General features: G+C 57.9%; 2 protein-coding genes across 2 annotated transcripts in view; one reads left to right on the forward strand and one right to left on the reverse strand.

Moving 5' to 3' along the window:
• Positions 1-796, forward strand: part of PSMB7 (proteasome 20S subunit beta 7) — a 59,049-nt gene extending 58,253 nt beyond the window's left edge. The window contains exon 8 of the mRNA XM_056138660.1: positions 630-796. Within this exon, the coding sequence (XP_055994635.1) occupies positions 630-741 (112 nt within the window). The 3' untranslated portion in view covers positions 742-796. The remainder of the gene's footprint in view (positions 1-629) is intronic.
• A 1,905-nt stretch (positions 797-2,701) lies between these two features.
• Positions 2,702-21,278, reverse strand: part of NEK6 (NIMA related kinase 6) — a 53,298-nt gene continuing 34,721 nt past the window's right edge. The window contains exons 3-10 of the mRNA XM_056138663.1: positions 16,242-16,382; positions 14,992-15,054; positions 14,091-14,201; positions 11,456-11,564; positions 11,253-11,360; positions 5,687-5,781; positions 4,378-4,491; positions 2,702-2,890 (exon numbers count right to left, since the gene is read on the reverse strand). Coding sequence (XP_055994638.1) covers positions 2,780-2,890; positions 4,378-4,491; positions 5,687-5,781; positions 11,253-11,360; positions 11,456-11,564; positions 14,091-14,201; positions 14,992-15,054; positions 16,242-16,382 — 852 coding nt within the window. The 3' untranslated portion in view covers positions 2,702-2,779. The remainder of the gene's footprint in view (positions 2,891-4,377; positions 4,492-5,686; positions 5,782-11,252; positions 11,361-11,455; positions 11,565-14,090; positions 14,202-14,991; positions 15,055-16,241; positions 16,383-21,278) is intronic.

The raw sequence follows: 21,278 nt of genomic DNA on the forward strand, positions 1-21,278 counted from the left end.
GACAGAAACCCTGTGGGCAGACTGTTTGGGTGGGGGTGTTGCTGCTGCCCAGGGTTGGGGTCACCGCTGGAGATCCTCTCTCCTCTCCTGAGCCTTCAGAGGGTCTGATGACAGCCCCCAGAGCCTGCTGTGGGTCATTCTTATTCTTTCTGCTTTGTGTTTTTTTAATGTGTGTGGGGGGAAGAGGGATTGCTGTTTGGGTTACTTGCAACTGTGCCCAGGGCTCTTCATGGCTCTGCACTTAGTGATCACCCTTAGTGGGCTCGGGGGTCATTTGGGGTGCTGAGGATTGAACCCGGGTTGGCTCCGTGCTACATGGAGCAGTGGCTCCTTGAAGCATGTTCAGGTGTCTGCGGCGGTGGTTAAGTCGTGTTCCCTGCTGCTAAGAGAGGTGGTGGCAGCTAAATGCAAGGCTTCACTGTGCCTGTGCCTGAAAGTGTTGCAGGGTGGAGGTGAGGGCAGGACCAGCGTCAACAGCCCCATGCCCCCGGCCACGCGTGGCCTCTGGCCTGGAGAGCTGAGACTGGGAGCTGGGAACAGTTGGCTCCAGGGTTCCAGCAGGCTCACCGCCTTGCCCCAACATGTGGGCCTGCGTCCGTTACCCTAATTCTGTGCTTCTGTCACTCTAGGTTTGGCCGATACAGGTGTGAGAAAGGGACCACTGCTGTCCTCACCGAGAAAGTCGCTCCTCTGGAGATTGAGGTGGTGGAAGAGACAGTTCAAACCATGGACACTTCCTGAACAGGCTGGGGTGGTGACACGGGGACGGGGGCATCGGGGCTTCCGTGTAAGATGTTCCTTTGGCTGAAGCTTGCTGAACAACATTTAATAAAAGTTCGAAGAGCAAGAGGAGTACTGAGTCTGGGTGCTGTGAGTGCCGGATGCGGCAGCCCTCCAAATGTGCTCAGTGGGGTGCATGAGCACGTGACTCTGCTAGGAAGAGGGTGCGTGTGGAGCTCTGGGTGTGACTGTGTATGCCCATGGTGGTGTGTGTGTGTCTGTGTGTTCACCTTTGATCCCTGGGTGTGGATGTTGTCACCCTTGATCCCTAGGTGCTTCTCCAAGCTTGGGTTTCAGAGTATGCACCTTATACCTACCCAGACCAGACAGGTAGGGGGCAGCCGCCTAACCTAGATAAACCCCGCTCTGCCCACACTCTCCGAAAGGAATGCCCAGGGCCTGCTGTTTGCCATAAAGGTTCTGAGCCCTTTGTGGACACCTAGGGCTGGTTCAGGGTCGAGGCTTCTGGGTGACGGTAGTGGCAGGGGTGTGCTCCCTGTGCTGAACGTGGAGACCCCTGGGTGGCGCTCTGAACACTTTGAGCAGAGTACCCGCCGCATCTCCCCGGGATCAAAACAGCTTGCGGTGGTGAATGCTGGCCTAGAGATGGGGCTTGACTAGGCACCCCGACTTATCTGCTGACTGGGGGATATGGGACAGAGACCCGGTGCCCATTGTGACCCACCTTGAAGATCCACTTCCCTGTCCACGGTGCCAGAAGGAAGGTGGGGGGAGAGGGCGGCAACCTGGCTGAGGATCATGGCAGAATTATCTGGGGCTCTTGAAAAAATTCTGGGAGTGTTCGGAATATCTGGGATGGGGAAAAGGAGTTTTTAAAGTCACTAAGAAATTGTGTTTTCCATGTGAGGTTGTTTTAAAATGATTCGTGAGACACACGCATCCACAGAAGACACTCTCTTGCCGCATTTTATTTCAGACATGGAGGACGAATACAAAGCAAGGGCTGCATTTGAAGACACTCTCTCGGCCCGACAGTTACAGTAGAACAGAGTCACACACAGAGACAGAGCAGGGCCTGGCCCCCAGCTCCGACCCCCGGGACCATCCCGGGCACTGGCCAGGGGACTGACCTCTCACCAAGTCAGAGGACGACAACTTAGACCATTGGAGGATTAACATGAGTATGAAAACGATTCCTTCAAAGCTCGAGTTTCCTTAAGTTCACATTTATAAGTTAGTCTTCACAGTTAATCCTATTTGGGGCCGAGAGAGCAATGGACACATTTCTGGTTTCCTACACAGACGACAGTTGTACGTTAATTCTTGGTTTACGTGGTCCAGGCACTTGGGTGTTGTGCGGGCTGAGTGGTGCCACTTGGGGCTCTTCCACCATATGTGGTGTCTTCGCCATTTTCTTTCAGATGCTGTGAGCCACCAAAGTCAGCAGTCACAAGGCCCGTTTTACAGCGGAGGGAGACTAAGGCTCAGAGAGGCAAAAATAAAAAAAAACAACAAAAAACAAAACCCAAAACAGAACAAGAAAACTTGCCCAAGGATGCTCTAGGGAGGTGCTGAACTGGAATCTGCAGAAAACGGGCGAGGGCTGGGCCCTCAGTTTCCCGCCTTCCCCCAGGAGAGGAGAGCACCTAACACTGACACGGTGGCGACATGGCCCGGCTCCCCTTTATCCGAGGAAAGGCAGGGCCACAGCTAGGGAGCTGAAAGGGTCACCCCTGTCCCAGGCTCCCTAGAACCCAGGACAGGACACTGAAGGAATGATTTGAGAAGGTTCACATTACAGTTCAGACCCAAGGGGCGCGCCCGGCAACCCCGCAGAGATAGCCCACAAGGGTTTAAAGAAAGAACTTTGAAATCTATCCCCCCTCCCCGTGCCCCCACCCACAGCTGCCCTGCACACAGCTCCCCCATACCCCACCCCCCGACCCCCCACTCCCGGGAGTGCACCCTCGTGTCTGAGTTGTCTGGGCTCCCGGGGTCCAAGAGAGGAGGGAGGGAGGGCAGCACAGGCGTTCGGGGCTCAGGTGCTTGCTGCCCTGCCGTGCATCTGCCGGGCCACCTGGTGCACGTAGCTGATGTCAGGCCTCTGCGCAGGGTCCGGGTGGATGCACATCCCGACAAGTTCCCGCAGCTGCCCAGAGGAAAAGGGGCATGTGTGACCAGTGGGGGCAGTGGCTGCCCGGTTCCCACGAACTTGCACCCTCAGCAGCGAGATGAAGGAAGGAGGCCACAGGGAGCCTGGCAGGACCTGGGCCCTTTTCGTCGTCTGCACCCCTGCTAAGCGCGGCATGTGTGCACCCACGCTGTCACTCACGCAGACGCCCAGAGCAGAGGACGCAGCTCAGGCGAGGGCTTATTGATCATCATAAATGCATGAACATGCAGCAGGGCTGCAGTCTGCCCGTCCCTGGCCTCTTTATTGTGCTCCTGATAGACGGAGCTTTTAATTATCCCCCACACCGGTGGCTGCGCTGCCCCGACGGGGGAGGGGTGCCGGGGAGTCAGAGTGCCAATTATTTTAGTGGTAATTAAAAGAATGACCTTAAAAAGCCTCCGTCCTCTCTCGCCTCTGACCTGTCCCATGTTTTCCATGCCGGCTGCCGGGAGGACTGGGGCTGGCTGACCTTCGGGGTCGGGGTCAGCCGCCGCCACTGTGAGGGGGGCAGGGGTTCCCGGGACTCAGCCCCACCCAGGATGTGTCAAGAAGGGGGAAGGGTCATGGGGGCCCCAGTGCTACTGCCCACTCCAGCTGAGGGGTCTGTGCGTCTGAGTGTCCTGAGGGGCTTTAGCACTCTGATCGTCTGCGTGCCACCTTTCTGGGGAGCCAGGGCTTAACCCTGGGGGGCCCGGACAGACCCAGGGGAGTCTGTAGCCAGCCAGAGGCTTCTGGCATCTGGTTCCCAGAGAGGCAGAGTGGGCCTTGCTAAGCCCGGGAAAGGCAGCTGTGTTCGGCCCCTGGCAGGTCACATGCCTGAGAGAACCAGTGAGGGGGATGCTCTGTACCCCAAATCGTTCATTTGTGCATAGACCATACAGATAACAGCGGCTGCCTTACATGTTCAGAAATCAAGAGAAAAGGGAAATAAAATATTCTCCATTTCTAACAGATGAAATAACTTCTGGGATTCGGGGGAGCTCAAAGGGCTTCACACAGGTTTCGAACACCAGGAACCACAGGTCCAGCCCCTGCTACTGCATGATCGCCCTGAGCACTGCCGGGAGCAATTCCCATGCTCCTCCATGTATGACCCAAAACAGAAAAAATGAGGGGTTCTCTTCCAGATAATGTAGAAATGCTTCTGCTCATGAAAGAGTGCGTGTGTGTGTGTGTGTGTGTGTGTGTGTGTGTGTGTGTGCGCGCATGCGTGCGCACGTGCGCACATGTACACTCATGCAACGGGATGGGACTTGCGGATTCCTGTGTTTTGGCCTTATGTCTGCAAGGCTAAGGGGAACTGAGACACAGAAAACCTCCCCACACACTAACCATCCCACATCTCACCCCCCTGCTTTCACCTCCCTGCATACTTACCCCTCTGAACTCACCTCCCCGCACACTCCCCCTGCACCGCATCCCCCCACCCCCATCTTCTCGCACACACCTCCCCACACACTCACCTTCTCAGAGTAATGCTCGGCGGGCAGTGGTGGGTAGTCACACTGCTCGATCTTTTGACACAGGGAGAAGAGGTTCATCTTGTCACCGTAGAAGGGGCTCTGGAGGGCAGCCATCTGTGAGGGAGGGACACGGCTTAGCCTGTAGCCCCACGGTACAGGAGCAGTACCTGAGTGGGGGTGGCAGGCCCGAGGAGCTGGGAGCCTGCAGAAGGCGGCATTGGCTGTTTCCCCTCATCCTCGGGGTGGCGGGGATGTGGCGGCCTCTCACACCCAACCACGCCCACTGCACAGCAGTCATGGAGCTGCAGGGGCGTGCTGAGCTTGGGCCTTCCCTCCCTACTTCAGATTTGGCTCTTTCTTTTCCCAGTCCCGTGTGCAGCTGGGAGACAGGGCCAGGGCCTGGGACTTCCTGCTTCCAGGATGCTCGGGGCCTTCATGGTGGCCTGGTCTCCCCTAGCTGGCCACGGCAGGGAGATGTGTTCGACAGCATGGGGTGGCAGGCACCAGTGGAACGGGGACCTCGTCAGCCCCCCCCCCCCCCCCCCCCCCCCGTTTCTGGCAGACATCCCGACTCCCCACCTGACCCACCATCACTACCGGGGTGTTCAACAAGGGGGCACTCAGGAGCTGTGGGCAGCTCAGTTCTCATCTGCTGATCAGACCATAATGGGTTCATTCGCACTCTTGCTGGCAGATGGGGCCCCCCAGGCTCCACTAAGGATGTGGCACTGTGGGGCATGGTGCCTTCCTGCCCACCTGGCCCTGGTTCCCTGCCAAACTGCTCGGCAAAGCCACAGGGCTCCGGGCTGCAGCTGTGATGGGCAGTGGGGTCCCCGAGGAGCAACCCCTTGTCGCATGCCCAAGGGTAGCCAACGAGCCCCTCTCGGGACGGGGAGGGGCTGGGGTGCTTGGTTTGTGGGTGCCAGTCAGCTTAGTTCTCTGGGTGCCCCCACCCCCGCTGTGAGTAGACCTGGGGTCCCCACGGACAGGGCTGCCTCCAAGTGCCAGCCAGGGGCTTGAGCCTGTGGGCAGGGCGTGTCCTGGATATTGGGGTTTTCATGGGCCCAGGTATAGCTGTGGGCAGTACCAGTGTCCCTCTCACCCTGTGCTCCCTCAGAGAGGGGGCAAGGAGTCTGGTAGGGAAGACCAAGAGCAGAAGTCCAGACAGCCCCATGCCCCCAGGAGAAGGGGATCTCGGGCCCAGTGTCCCCCCTCCCCCAGGCCTCAGCTCCACTGGGTGATACTGGGCTGTGGCACACATCCCGAGGCGCCCCCTTCCCCCGTGCCCCCCAAGGGCTACCCCACTCACCTCATACAACAGACAGCCCAGAGACCAGATGTCCGACTTGAAGTTGTAGCCATTCTCGTGGATTCTCTCCGGGGACATGTAGTAAGGTGTCCCCACTGCAACAGAACGAGGGAACAGCACGTGAGGGTGGGGCGCTGCACCCACTCTGCTCCCATTTTATCGAAGAGAGCTGGCCAGGCTGGACGGGCAGTGGGGCATCCTGTCTGCCCCATGCCCAGGGAAGTAGGATGTGGCTGGCCTGACTCTCAGGAGTGACTGTTCCATGTTATTGTCCAAACTGTTAGATCCCACCCGCGGTTCATGCTAACCTCACCCCAAGTAGGAAATGTCTTAGCTGTTTCCTAGTGTTTTCATGAAGAGCCCATTTCAAAGCTGGGAAGACTGAAGCCTTGATACGCAGAGGGATGTGAGTAAAAGCAGCAGAGATGAGGGGCAAATGTGGACCCGCAGGGCCAGAACTGCATTCTTAGTTCCACTCCCAAGGGGTTGGCTGGAAGACAAGGGCAGCGGGCCCCGGGTCATGTGGGACCCTGGATGGAAGCTTCCTGCCCCAGGGCTGCCTGCAATGGGGTGACACACAGGTGGGAGGGAAAGCATGCTACCCCCCACCCCCCGTCACGGCCTGTGTTCCCGTGACCATCCAGCCAAGTCAGCCCGTCCAATGTCCTCTGTCCTGTCACTTCTCCCTTTGCCAGTCCTGCTGTGTGAAGCCTCAGGCACTCAGGAGAGAAAGGCTGAGAACCCACCCCATGCCTCCTACCTTTCTGCTTTCATTCCCCCATTCCACAGATGTAAGGAAAAGAAGGCAGACCTCCAAATGGCACTTGGACTTCTTCAAAGATGCCAGTGTAATTGATGCCAGCCACCCATCCATCCACCTGCCCATCCATCCATCCATCCATCTGTTCATCTATCCACAATCATCCAACATTTGTTCATCCATCAGTCCTTCCATCCAAAAGTCATCCATCGTGTTTATCCATCTATCCATAATCATCTACTTGTCCATGCATCCATCTGTCCAGCCATCGTCCGTCCGTCCGTCCGTCCATCCATCCATCCGTCCTGTCATGTACAGTCCGTCCACTCATTTACAGTTGTCTATCTGCCCAGCCACAATTATTCATCACATGTTTATCATCCATTCTAATTGTTGTGGTCAATCCATCCATCCACTCACCCACTGTCCATCTGTCTGTCCACGCATGCATCTCAGTCCAGTGTTAACTGCCTCCAGATGCAGTGCTCTGCTCTCCCAAGAGAGCCTTTGGAAGAATGAGCCGTGCTCTCAGGAAGCATGCAGAAGGGAAGCATGTCCCGGAAAGACTAGGCTGTTCAGAATCAGCAGAATCACCTCTAGGACCCTACAGACCCATGTGCCAACCCACCCCTGGTCTGTGGGAGCAGGATCCCCCATTCTGGAACGGTACCCTCGGCCCTCTCACGAGCAACCAGATTCTGATGTCTGTCACTGATGGGCAGGCCTATGTAAAGCCTCGCCCACCCGCTCATCCTTCTAGATGTTCAAACATCTGTAGAATACGCAACAGGAACCAAGGGAAAGTTGGTCTGTCCTCCCTGGGACTGGGTGTCCCCTGTTGTCTTCAGCTCTGGGAGATTCTCCAGATTTCTGCCCAGGGGAGGATGGGGCTCACCCCTGGTCTGTGCATCTTAGTGCTCTGCCTAACGGAGGCCATCGGCTAGCGCCAGTCTGCATCCAGCTGCAGGAGGTGGAGGCAGCCCGGAAGAAGCTGCACAAACCCAGCCTGAGACGGGAGTGGACACAGCCATAAGGCCGAGTGCCCACCCGGCTGGTGTTCTGCGTCTACAACAGGAGGCTGCAAAGAAGCTCGAATCTGGCCACCGCTGTGTCCCCCAACCAGGAGGAGTGATTCTGGGGACAAGGGCGGGGGATCCAAATGGGTGGTCACAGGATGACCAAGCCTAGGGCTGTCCCCTGCACAGGCGACCTCTGTGGCATGTTTGGGTGGCAAAGCAGACACTGCTCAGAAGCCCTTCCTCAGTCTCCCTGCTGGGCCCAGCACCCTATCACAGCTGGAGATGAAGTCGGCGAACTGACCATCCTACAACACCCCAACTGCAGAGGTGGCTGATAACGGGGTATTTTCCCGAGACTCGCCATGCTGGGAATCTCTCGGGGGGTGGGGTGGGGTCTGAGTTCTCAGCAAAGCTCACCCCCCATGGTGGGGGGGGCAGCATCTATGGGGTCCTGAGAGTGGGGAAGCAGCCCTGTGCAGCCCCCATCCTTCCGGCGAGACTTGGGGTGCTGCGGATGGGGCCTGGACAGTATAAGTGCTCTGGGCACTGGCTGGGTGCGTCCCTGAAACCAACCAACAAAATTGATCAAATAAATAAAAAGGCAAAATGCTTCCAACCCCCCTTAGAGGTGTCTCCCTGTCTCGCTTGGTGCCCTCAGACCTCTGCAGAGAACAAGGCTGCCCCCAGGCTCCTCCATGAGGCTCAGGGTGGGGGCCAGGGCTGCGCCTGCCAGTGAGCCCTTGGAGAAGGTCCCGCTTGTCTCCTGACCTGGCACCTTGTGACAGCCCGCTCGCCAGTGTAGGGAGCGCAGATTCATCTCAGGTCCCTCAGCCCTCACCCAGGCTGTGTGCTTAGGGAAGGAAGGCGGAAGGGCTCATGATGCCCCTCCATCAACATTGGGGTTTGGTGGCCTGAGGAAGCCGGGGGTCCTGATGGCTGGTGCCTGATGGTGTGGCCCCTCCCAGCAGAGAGGTGGTCCCCCCGTGCACCCCTGAGCCCGGCCTGTGACCGCCTGTCAAACAGCAGAGCCCGTGTGCCAGCCCCACGATTTGTCTTGCAGCTGCTGCCAGGGCTGGGAGCAAGACACTCGCTTGTAGCTTGCGAGCTGTGTAGAGGCAAATCTTTCATTTTTCTTTCATTATGCCGGCGTGTACTGTCACTTAATTTTTATGTATGCAACCCTTCCTGACAAATATGATCTGCTCCCTGGTAATCCGTCTGACGCTCATTCTGCTCCGGCTCTAATTACGGCTCCTATCCCTGACGCCCAGGCAGCGCTGCCACCACTGGGTACCGCACCTGTCAGCCTGGCCATGACATGACTAATGCCCTTTCATGCCAGCCCTGTGTGAGCCGAGGTGGAGGCGGTGAGGGCCCTGGGGAGGGGGGCACGGGAGACGAGCTCCATGGGAACCCGGCTGGGGGTCAGCAGCCCTTGGGGCCGAGGGGGGCATCTGGGGCCACGTGGGCACCACCCACCACAGCACCTCCACACAGTAGGTGCACAGAGGCGCAGTGGATGCATAATTCATACCCGGGCACAGCGTGAGGGAGCCACTGCCCCCCTTCCTTCCGGAGTCACCGCATGCTGGCAATTAGCGGCTGTCTTGCCCGACTGGGCGGGCGTGAGCTGGGCTGCGTGCAGAGCAGGCTGTGTGCGGAGAGGGGCGCCTTCCTGCAGCCTGGGCCTGGGTTCTGGCCTCATGCTGTCCCTGATTCTGGGAGCTGGTCGCCCTGTTAGACTGCTCAGCCCCTCAGGGAGAGCTGGGCTCCCAGGGGCAGCTGTGCCCAAGTTCTTGTTCCTTCTCATTAAGAAGTACCCCAGTCCAGTGATCACCTCAAGACTGTGTTCCTGCCTGTCTGAAGGATGGCGGTGGGGGTGGCACCCCTAGTGTGCTGGGAGGGGCTGAGGCTTGAGTCATAGGACAGAGCAGTCGCCGGCCCATAGCCCAGCAATAGTCGCCCTTGCATCTCTTGCCCAGGCTGGCAGTCTTCTGGTGGATCAGGGTCTGCAAGACCAGGGTCATGGTGCCACATGTCTCAGAAGAACTCCCTGCGTGTCAGACATGCCCCCCCCTCCCCTCTGAAAGACGGAAGGGCCCACAGGTGTGAAGAGCTTGTCCTAACACAGGACAGGTCACCCTCGAACCTTTTCCATTTGAACTAAAGAAGGAACCACAATGGCCCAACTCCCAATGTCCTGCAAGAAGAGATGGGACACGTTTCCAAACAACCACACACACACACAGACACACAGACACATGTGTACACACACGCATAGACCACACAGTACACACAGACACATGCATTCACAGTGCACATGTGTGCACACTCAAACACACACAAGCACGCTTACACACATGCATAATCACGGTTCATGCACTCAGGCACACATATACACACAATGCACACATGGACATGAGCACATACAGACTAACACACACTGGCACAGCCTACACGCACACACTGGCCTCATGTGCAGACACCCACAACACATACATAAAGGCTCATACTCATGCCTGCTGGCACAGACGTGTACACACACTATATGCAAAAGCTCATACACTTGTACATCACAGGCATGCACACTCACAAGATACACACACTCACTTCTATAAGCCACTCGGCTTTCTGGGAGGTGAGAACCCAGGGCCTCATAGCTGCAAGGCATGAGCAATCGCCAAGCCGAGGCCATGGATCCCATCCCAGCTCCTGGCTACAGGAGCTGGGACCCCCCCCCTACCCCCCCCCCCCCCACACACACCCTGATGCTCCATGGATCCGGAGTGCGTGCAGCCCTATAACCTGCATGAACTTTGTGACAGTTCCCACCTGGATAGTGTCTCCTGAGGCACCATTGGCTGCCCCCAGAAGATGCTGCAGGTACCAAGGGTTGCGGGTACGGTGGGGGCGGGGGTGGGGGGCAGACTCTGCATGTGGGTTTCCCAGGGAGGCAGTGGACCCAAGGGGGGACTTTCTGCCTGTGTTCTGAGTCGCATACAAGAGCCTGTGGAGAAACTTTCTCTGCAAATGCTGCCTCCAAGGGCAGAAATGCAGGGCCTGGGGGAGTGGGCATCTCATTCCCATGGCCCTGGTTGGCTGATTGCTTGGAAGGCACGGGGCACCCTCTGCCTGTTCCATAGGGCACAGCGGATGCTCTGTTGCCTCTATGCGCTATTCAGGGACTGTGCCTTGTCCTGACCTCTCAGCTGCACGTCCAGTTCCCTGACAGTTATGTCCCAGCGGATGCGTTTGCTCACCGTTGCTTCGCACGACCCAACCTTGCACCAGTCCCTGGGTCACCCGCCTGCATCTCCTGGGACAGCACCTGGCCACTGAGCACAGAGTCCCAGGCCTGGGCGCCTTTCTCACCACCCAGGTTGGTCCCGGGTCCTTGCTCCCTCCATTCCCTTCCTCTCAGTGCCCCCAGCTCACAGTTCAGTCACGGCATCACCCTCTACCCAAAGGGTCTGTTAAATCTGGACACAGCTCAGATCTCTCGACAACAAGCTGCTCTCAACAGCCTGGACAGGACACAGCAACCAGAGACAGAAGGACGGTAGGTGTGATGACGGATGCACATCCACATCTCCATCCAGAAAAGGGGCCAGTCATCCTCAGGAGGGCCTAAGGATGCAGGGGACCCCTTGGGTCCTCTCCTCACTCCCAGGAGCCCCTGCTCTGAAAGGGTGAAGTCTGAGATATCGGGCACAAGTGAGGCACCAAGGAGCACCTGCTCTGGGTAATTAGGCCCTGGAGTGCACAGGGGGTGCACAGAGCCCCTTACCTAGGGAGTGGGCAGCGGTGGTCTCAGAGCTGAAGAAGCGGCCCAGTCCAAGGTCCCCGAGCTTCACGATGCCCGTGGCTGTGATGAAGACGTTGGCAGGCTTGATGTCTGTGGGGGGAGGAGAGGCGGCTGGGTAGGGACTGGGGGAGGCGGGAGCTGGGGTGGGCTGGACCTGCCCCCCCTTCTGGAGGGGCCACACGTACCTCGGTGCATGACCCTGCGGGAATGCATGTGCTCCACAGCCCCGCAGAGCTGCACGAAGTACTTCCACACCGTCCTCTCGGGGATGAGCCGCTTCTGCTTCTTGAAGTACTGGCAGAGGGGAGAGACAGACTGACGGACAGGCCCGGGGGCAACCACCCTATGTGCCCAGTGGGCAGCAAACAGCTGGCACAGATGGGTTGTCAGTCTGCAGAGTCAGCAAGAAACTCTGATGGCAGGCTGGGGTGATAGTACAGGGGTAGGGCGCTTGCCTTGCATGCAGCTAACCTAGATTTGATCCCCCGCATCCCCCGTGGTCCCCCAAGTACCACCAGGAGTGATTCCTGAGCGCAGAGCCAGGAATGAGCGCTGAGCACTGTTGGGTATTGCCCAACATCCAAAAGAAGAAAAGAAATGAAGCTCTAATGGGTCCAAGTGTTGGTACAGCGGTTAAGGCTCTTGTCTTGCATGTGGCTGACCCAAGTTCAATCCCCAGCACCCATATAGTCCCCCAAGCTTGCTAGGAATCAGTCCTGAGCACAGAGCCAGGAGTCAGCCCTCAGTACCTCTGGTTATAACTCCCAAAACTTAAGTACTTGAATGGCAAGTACCAGGTGCAGCCTCATCACCCTTTGGGAACCCATCACACCCTGCAGCCCCATGACCCCCACACTCAGCAGGCCATAAGAACTGGCCCCTTGTGGGTCCTGGAGGTGGTGCTTTTCTGAAATCTGGGCACGGGGCAATGCTTAGGGGACTGGGGATCAAACTTGGGGCTCACATTTGCAAAATGTGCGCCCCAGCCTTTGGAGCCATGCCCCTGGCCCGGACAGGACTAGGAGATGTTCGCATGAACCTGGGCTCTATCCCCAGCACCACATGGTCCCCTGGCACGACAGGGAGCACAGCTCAACCACCCCACGTGTGGCTTAGCTTGCTTCTAAGGCCCCTGAAGACCACCAGCTGAGGGACCATGCTCAGAAAGGTTCAGGGACTCCTCTGGGTCACATAGCTCTGGGTGAGGACAGACCCTTAGAGGAGAGGAGTGGCAGCGGGAACCCTAGTTGGGCATGTGGGCTTGCCCAGGCTATACTCTGGGAGCGGAACCATGGGGAGCAGAGATGCCCCAGTGCAGAGCCCTGGGCCCAGCCTCAAAGATGCCACCCCATGCACTCTTCACTCATGATGGGATGTTACCACTTTTAAAAGGGGACACCATATCTGCGAGCGGTTTTCTAAATGCCACGTTCTATCAGTGCCGAGTGACACTGAGTGGGAGGTGTGGGGTCTCTGGTGGGTTTGGGGGCTGTGGCGGCTCTGGGTGGTGATGATGTCCCTTGTAAATCATGCTAGGACTGTGGCTGGGTGGCACTGCCTGGTCCCATCAGGCTCTGGGCCTGAGGGGACCCAGGACCCACCCTGGGGCGACCCTGGGACAGTCCTGTGTGGAGCCCCATTCTGCTTGAAATCCAGCGGTAGCCAGAGTGACTGAGACACAAGGGTTGCCTGAGGGGTGTGTCTGACTCTAGGCCCGGGGTCTCTCCTGCCACCTGCAAGCCCCTGATAAGTGGTAACCAGGGACAGCAGAGGGAAGGGAAGGGGTGAGGCAGGGACATAGGGGAGACCCCAGAATCCTCAGTGTTGAGTAATACACTGGAATCCCCAGCACGTTGGCACCAGGTCACTGAGCGGGAGAGGAGAGGTGCAGGGTGGGGCACCCCACCTGCACTCAGCATGAGGGATAGAGCTCAGGCATTTTCCTTCTCTTCTAGCCCAAAGGATCGTGCACACCTCTCCCCCTCATCCCCCACTCGAGGTTCTCTGTTCTTGCCAGTGATCCCCTGTGGTTCCAGAACAAAGAAACTGACTCCTGGAAGACTGGGGGGTCCAGGTGCACCGGGGCTGACAGGGTGCTGAGCCCTCATTGTAGAACACAGTGCACAGCTGCTCCCGCTTCCCCTCTATGACCCTCCTACCCCCACACTCCCCTACATTCCATGTGCCCCTATGTGTGGGCCCAGGTGCCACCTCCTCCAGGAAGTCTTTTTAGATTCCTGCAGGCTGTCAGGGCAGCTTGTTCATGCTGGCTTGTAACTGCTCATTCACAGGTCTGCTCTTCGTAAGGGCTAAGCTTCCTGAGGTCTGGGTGACTCACCCCAGAGAAGAGGAAGGAGGTACGGAAGGCAGAATGACTGAAGGAGGCAGATCCACAGCCAGATGTGGCCCTGAACCTTTCTGTCAGAGACCCCCAGGTTCAGGCAGGGTGTGGGAATGAAGATGACTGCAAGGGTTGGCGGGGCCCAGGGACAGCAACAGGAACAATGTCCCTGAAGGGAGGGCCTCAGGCTGAGATCAAACCAATAGCTCTCCCCCACTGCAGCGCCTCACATAGATTATCTGAGTTCACCCCATCCCCCTCATCTCTATCACCTGAAGAGGTCGCCCCATCTCTCTCACCTTCCTTGATCACTGAAGGAGGTTGCCCTGTCTCCCTCACTGTGATCACTTGAGAGGTCGCCCGCGTTCCTCACCTTGATCACTAAGAGAGGTCATTCTGTCTCTCTCACCTTGATCACTGAGAGAGGTCACCCTGTTTCCGTCACCGTGATCACCTGAGAGGTTACCCACATCCCTCACCTTGATCATCTGAGAGAGGTCGCCTGCGTCCGCCAGCTCCAGCACGATGTTCAACTCGTTGTCCTCAATGAACGAGTCCAGGTACTTGATAATGTTTGGGTGGTTCAGTTGCTGCCCAGAGAAGGGGACAGGACCCATGAGACACAAGGTCCCTCACAAGTGGCCCAGGAGAATGGGGCAAACCCTCCAGCGCCCAGGGCCTAGTTTCTTCATCCACAGAATGGGTGAGAGTCTGGGAAGGTCAATTGCGGGGAGCAGCTGAGCTGATACTCTTGAGCTGTACTTCAGGGCGGGAGTAGGAGACTGAGGGAGGAGAGCGACTGAGGGGTGAGGAGGAGACTAAGTTGGGGGGAAATTGAGTGGGGAGACTGAAGGAGTGAGGAGAGGCTGAGGTGAGGAGAGAGACTGAGAAAAGAAGGAGACTGGGCGGGGAGAGAGACTGAGTGGGGAGGAAAGAGTCTAAGTGGGGGGAAAAGACTGAGAGGGTAGGAGGAGACTAAGAGCGGAGCAGAGAGACTGAGTAGAGAGACTGAGGAAAGAAGAGAGAGACTGAGGAGGGAGGAGACAGACTGAGGGGGAAGGACAGAGACTGAGGGGCGAGAGAGAGACTGAGGGGTGAGGAGAGAGACCGAGGGGTGAGGAGAGACTGAGGAGTTGAGAAGAGAAACTGAGGGATGAGGAGAGAGACTGAGGGGTGAGGAGAGACTGAGGGGGTGAGGAGAGAGACTGAGAGGTGGAGAGAGACTGTGTAGGGAGAGAGACTGAGGAAAGGAGAGAGACTGAGGGAGGAGACAGACTGAGAGGGAGGGGAGAGACTCGGGGAGGAGAGAGACTGAGGGAAAAAGAGACTGAGCAGGGAGGAGGGGGCTAGGGACCATAGGCTGTGGCCCAGGGCACTCACCTTGAGAAGACCAATCTCCTTCACGCAGTCCTGCCTGGCCTTGGCATCCATCATCTCGAATATCTTGGGGTGAGAAGGAGAGAGCAGGGTGGTAAGGGCAGCCCCCTGGGAATCAGGGTGGGGTGTGGTGCTCACAGCTCCAGGCTGCGGGGACCGCAGGGATCCTGGTGACTTCCGGGGACTCCGTGAGGTGGGCAGGGTGGCTTGCATGGAAGCCTGGAGCCTCGGTCGCCCACTGTCACTCACCGAGGGGGCAAGACGGAGAGGCCAGAGGCCAGCCGTCATGGCGTGGCCATGGGGATGCGGTGGGAAGGCATGGGGGGGTTCTAGCACCTCAGATGCTCAGGTTCACACCACAGTCCTTGTACTTGCTCCAAACAAAGCAGAGCATTAAGTCTTTTTAGCATCACCTCCTAGCGTGACCTGAAGCTACATCTGTGGCGCCTGAAGTATCAGAAAGCAGCTGGGCTGCATCTTCACCTGGTGGCCAGCCTACTCGCCCTGAGGAGCCTTCTCTCCCACCGGCTATCCCACGGCTTCCCACCCTTCTGGCCCCGCCCGCTCTGCTGTTGACCCCGCCCACTCTGTCTGCAGTCCCCGCCCACTCTGTCTGCAGTCCCCGCCCACTCTGCTGTTGACCCCGCCCACTCTGTCTGCAGGCCCCGCCCGCTCTTGGCTTCTGGCCCCGCCTGCTCTGCTGCTGACCCCACCCACTCTAGCTGTGGCCCTGCCTGAACGGCTGACCCTGCCCACTCTGCAGGCTCCACCCACTCTGGTTTCTGACCCTCCCACCCTGTCTGCTGACTCCACCCACTCAGATTGCTGACTTCTCCCTTCCTAGCTACTGGCTACATCCTCCTGGCAGCTGCCCCCCATATTCCCCACTCCAGGGTCATGGGGCCCAGGACTGGCTAGCAGTGGGCAGAGGCACTGGGGGCCTGAGTTCGTTTGCATGGGCGTGCTGGTGGGCCATGACCCTGACTACAGCAGGTGTTCAGTGAGACTCAGTTTTCTTTTCCTTTACAATACAATGAGCGTCCATGAACAGGGCTCACTTCCTGCATTTACAGAGGGAGAAGAAGGGGAGGGGGCGGAGGGAAGGGGTGAGGACAAAGGGAAGAGGAGGGGATGAGACAGAGGGGCAGAGGAGAGAGAAGGAGTCAGAGGGGAGGGAAAGGGAGTGGAGAGGACCAAGAGGGGGGAAGGCGGGAACAGGGGGCCCAGAGGTTTCGCCCCAGGTCTGGACTCACCTGCACTTTCTTTAGCGCCACGGTCTTCCTGTCCAGCAGGCACGTGGCCTTGTAGACCTCACTGAACTGCCCACGGCCTATCTTCTTCTCGATCTGGAAGTCAGCCAGCGAGCAGCGGAAGGAAGGGGCGCTCAGGTGCCTCTGGGGGGGGAGGAGGCATCAGTGGCCAGCCAGGGCAGGCAGGACTGGAGATTCCCCCCCACCCTCCCCTGCTTCCAGAACTGCTGTGGTTGTTCCTCTGAGGCCAAGCATTCACCCCTGCAAGTGGATCCCTAAAGGACCCCCTTGGCAGAGGAGGCCCTGAGGAGGCTGCCTCTCTCTCAGCACTGGGCAGTACTGTGTCACCCACATGCAACCCCAACTCTCCCCCTCAACATGACCCTCGGAGGCGGTCTCATCCCTGGGGTGGCCACCCTGTCTCAGGAAGGAGAGAAGACAGGTGATGCGAGCAGTGATGCTCTGAGCTGTTCCTGGGGTCGAGAGCCAGGGAGACCCCGGGAGGCCAGATGCAGTCACACACTCCCGGGAAGCAGGGGGTACGATCCAGCCAGGCTCAAGCTGCTTATGTGCAGTGCTGGCCACGCTGGTACTTCAATCTCATGAGGGCAGGTTCCTTGCAGATTGACTCCCGGACTGACAGGGTGGCCTCTGCACCGGGTTAGGGGTAACACAGGGCACAGAGTGAGGGGGTCTGAGCTGGTGAATCCCAACAGGAGCACAGAGGAGCATCTACTCTGTTGGTCCCTCCAGCTCTGACCCCTTTTTTCCTGGGGCCTGCGCTGGCTCCCAGGCACGCTGCCCATGGGCACTGGCTGGCAGAGGAGACCGCAGCTTGGCCACCCTGGGGTGGAGCTGGTGACACGGACGCTGGGAAGCTCAGACACGTTCTGGCTGTGCCTGGGTGATGGTACTCACAGCCCTGCGCAGGGTCACAGCGGCCTGAAAGCACTGAAACGGGGGGGGGGGTGCAAGAAGGCTGTGTGTCTCTGCTGGGACCCCAGTGAGGGTCACTGACACCCCACTGGCCCCACCCGCCGAGGGGCCGCCCGCTGCATCCATCCAGCTCCAAGCCCTTGGCTGTCAAGTGGGTTCTGAAACCAGCACCACGGGGACAGCGACGCCCGAGGCCACGGCCTTGACCCCCATCGAGTGGGGGAATGCCGTGCTGGGTTTCAGCCTGTCTCCATCCTGCAGACCCATCTCACAGAGGCGGAGACTGAGGTTTGGGGAAGCCATTCATCCTGTGACACAGTGATGCAGGGCCGGGTCGGTTGCCTGCGACTTCTCTATCCCCACCGGGGTGACGTTCCTTCAATCTCATCGCAAGGAGACAAGATGGGGAGTAGGGCAGCTAAGGCCGAGAGACGACAGGGTGGGAGGTTCCAGAGACCCAGGGATAAGCATGCGCCAACTCTCAGCCTGATCCCACCCTGCCCCCAAATGCTGCCCCCAGGAGACCGGCACCCCAGGAAGTTGGGAGAAAAACCAGTTCTCTCCTGCAAGCTGGAGCAAATCAGGGGCCCTCCGCCCACACTAACCTGAGCCTCGAGTGTCTGAAACACAAGACTCTGCCATCCACAAACCCTTTTCCTTTATTGCATTTTTAGAAAAACAAACAGACGAAACACCCTCGGAGCATATTATTACATGTTCAAAGGACAAAAATGCATTCGGCCAATTAATTTCCTGAAATCTCATTAAAAAATTTAGCCTGACTAAGCCAGACTTCTGACCTGAATTTTAATCATCTTTACACTGGATGGGTCTCTTCTTCTCCCCCCCCTCCCGTTTTCCTCCCTGAAATTTGCAATGCATCATTAATTTTAAGGCAACCCTTCTCGCGATTTTCAAAAGCACGCTTCATCGGAACGACACTTCCTGTAAACGAACTTCACCTTCACAGACATCTGACACGCGGGGCGGGACGGTCTAAGGGAGCCATTTTAAATCTGTGTCGCATTTGAAATCTGCAGGGCTGGAGAGAAGGGCGGGATTTCCAGCGGCTGCGCTGTAAGGCTCTCCGCTGAGCTCCTGAGCCCTCCCCCCCAGACTCCAGCTTTCTCGAGGGGTTCAAGGGTGCGTGGGGTGGGGCTAGAGGCCCTCGGGGACTCTTGTTTTGGGTCACCGCGCAGTGGTGGCAGTAAGGAACCGAGACCAAGAGTAGGTGCCTCCTCTGAGGAGGGAGAGGGATGTGCCGGGTATTTGTGGGGTGCTGCTGGGGTGCTGTTTAGCACAGTCACCCCATGTGGAAATGCCCTGGACCATCACTTATGGGTGTGTAGGTGGAAGAGGAAGGACAGTCCCAGCAACCAAATCTGGCGTGAATCTTGACTGAATTAGGTCCCCAGCGAGGTCCCCGGCCCCCACTCAGAGAGAGCTGAGCTTGGACAAGGGGGTTAGGGAGGAATCTGGAACTGGCTCCGAGCAAAGAGCCGAAGGCTGGGGAACATCAGGAGAACCAGCCAGAAGGCTGGATGTTCCCCACCTGGGCCGCCCTGGGGGCTCCATCCCCAGGTGGGAACTAGCAGGTGCGTCTACTCGCCTGGAAGGAGGCTGTGGCCTCCTCAACTCCACCCACAGCCCTGGTGGAGGTGACACCCAACGTGGACCTCAGGCCTGTCCTTCAGAGCGGTCCCTCACAGAAGCGGCGGTTTCCTCTTCCCGGAACAGCCTCTCTGGGTCCGGTCCAAACTCCTGCTCAGCCCACAAGTCATCTCCTTCCTAGAGACTCCCCCTGTCCCACCCGAATGTGCTGGACAGAAGGCGTCTCTCCATGCTCCAGGCCCCCCCCTCCCGCCTTGGGGGTGTCCCCCTGCTGCGTCTTTCTCTGGAAGCTGCCTCAGGGCCGGCCAAGAACGCATAACCCTTAGCAAACATGTCTGGAATTTCCAGGGCCCTGAAAGCTCGCCTAACCCCCATGCTCCCTTTGGGAACCATCCCAGAGCTTTAGCTTATCCCGAGCAGTCAGACCGGGTGACACTGCCCGCTGAGCCTGCAAAATCACGCCCAGCCTCTCTGACTCTCGCCTCACAGAACCCAGCAGCCTGCCCAGACTTTGCAGATGGGACACGCATTAGCCAGAACCCCGTTCTCCTTGGAAACCATGGGGTACAGTGCAGATCTGCTGAGCCTGCCTTGCGGGGGCAATGCTCTCGCAGCAAGCTGGCAGATAAAGCCAGGGGCCACCAGGGGCCAGTTCACTTCTTTCTCTCAGCTTCTTCCATGCATTAGGAATCTTTTCTTTTTTTTAATCTTTTTCCTCTTTTTGGGTCACACCCCGTGGTGCTCAGGGGTTACTCCTGGCTCTGCACTCAGGAATCACTCCTGGCGGTGCTTGGGGAACCATATGGGATGCTGGGAATCGAACCTGGGTCGGCTGCGTGCAAGGCAAACGCCCGACCCACTGTGCTATCGCTCCAGCCCCTACACTTGGAATCTTAAAGACAGCAGCGTGCCCCACTCCCCCATGCATCAGTGACTCTCACACAGGATTCCTCCAACTTCCTCCACCTGCCCACACTTCCAGAATGAGAAAAGTCTTGGAAATGAACCACTGTTTGCCTTGAGCAAAGGTTGACAACAGCAACAAAACTGGGCTGGAGTTTTGCTCAACTCTTCTTTCTATATTTCTTTTCTTTTTTTGTTTTGGAGCCATACCTGGTGGGACTCGGGGGGTTACTCCTGTCTCCATGCACAGGAATTACTCCTGGCAGGGCCCGGGGGACCCTACGGGATGCTGGGTATTAGACCAGGGTTGGCTGCAAGCGCAGCAAGTGCCCTACTTGCTGAACTATCCCACCAGCTTCCTTCTTTCTAAATTTCTAGCTATGGGCTCGGGCACTGTGAGATGACGAGTTGCCCTGGTTGTGAGCATGAGGCCTGGGGCCCCACTGATGAGGCCGCTGGTCTCTGGACCAGCTCTGGGGCCTGGGGCGGGCAGTGCTCGGGTTCCCCCCACCCCCACCCCCACCCCGGAACTAAACCCAGGGTTTATGTGCCCAAAGCATTATACTCTCTCCCGGTCCCTGAAAATACATTGTTTTTTATTTTTTGGGTGCTCCCAAGCAGTGCTGGGGGGAGACCCAGAGACAGCGCCAAAGGGGCCTGACCGTCCAGTTCAGACCGGGTCCCAGGGTGCTACTGGGGCAGGCGCACGCACGTGGGGTCAGGGACCACACTCGGCCTTGCCTGCATTTCAGCCCTTTGCACTAACTCCCCGATCCCAGAAAATGAATTTTCAGGGCTTGGAGCGATAGAACAGCAAGCAGGGCGTTTGCCTTGCATGCAGCCAACCTGCATTTGACCCCCAGTATCCCATATGGGGGGATCCCCTGAGCACCACCAGGAGTGATTCCTGAGTGCAGAGCCAGGAGTTAGCCCTGAGCATTGCTGGATGTGGCCTCCAAACAAAGAAATACAAAGAACACAAAAAAGCAACAACAACAACAAAGAGAAAATGAATATTCAGATCACTGTATCACTGTCATCCAGATCGGCGAATTACTTGAGCGGGCGCCAGTAACGTCTCTATTCCTCCCCACCCTGAGATTTTAGCAGCCTCTTCTTACTTGTCTTTTCCCAACAACTGGAGGCTCTTTCAGGGTCAGGGGAATGAGACCTGTTGTTGTTACTGTATTTGGCATATCGAATATGCCACGGGGAGCTTGCCAGGCTCTGCCCATGCGGGCAGGATACTCTTGGTAGCTTGCCGGGCTCTCCGAGAGGCATATATTTATATATATTCAGATGTCAGAATAAAATCAAGGATAACGGTGGTGGCTGAGCTCTGAACCCTTCCCGGCAGGGAGCCTGTGCTGAGGTGGGTTGTGGAGTCCGCAGTCCTGAACGTGGGGCTTTTTTCTACCTTCCAAGTGGGGGTAACATTTGATCGGTGGTGCTCCCCAGATTCCGGTGTTCTGCGAGGAAGGAGAGGGCCCGCACTGTGGTTCCCGTGGCAGCCTGCAGCTGTCCCGGGGCCCAGATGCCAGTGGGACTAGGGCGGCTTCCCCACCAGTCAGCAGAGGCCCAAAGCCCAGT

This window comes from Sorex fumeus, unplaced genomic scaffold (assembly GCF_029834395.1).
Source record: "Sorex fumeus unplaced genomic scaffold, SorFum_2.1 ptg000129l, whole genome shotgun sequence".
In the NCBI taxonomy this organism is placed as follows: Eukaryota; Metazoa; Chordata; class Mammalia; order Eulipotyphla; family Soricidae; genus Sorex; species Sorex fumeus.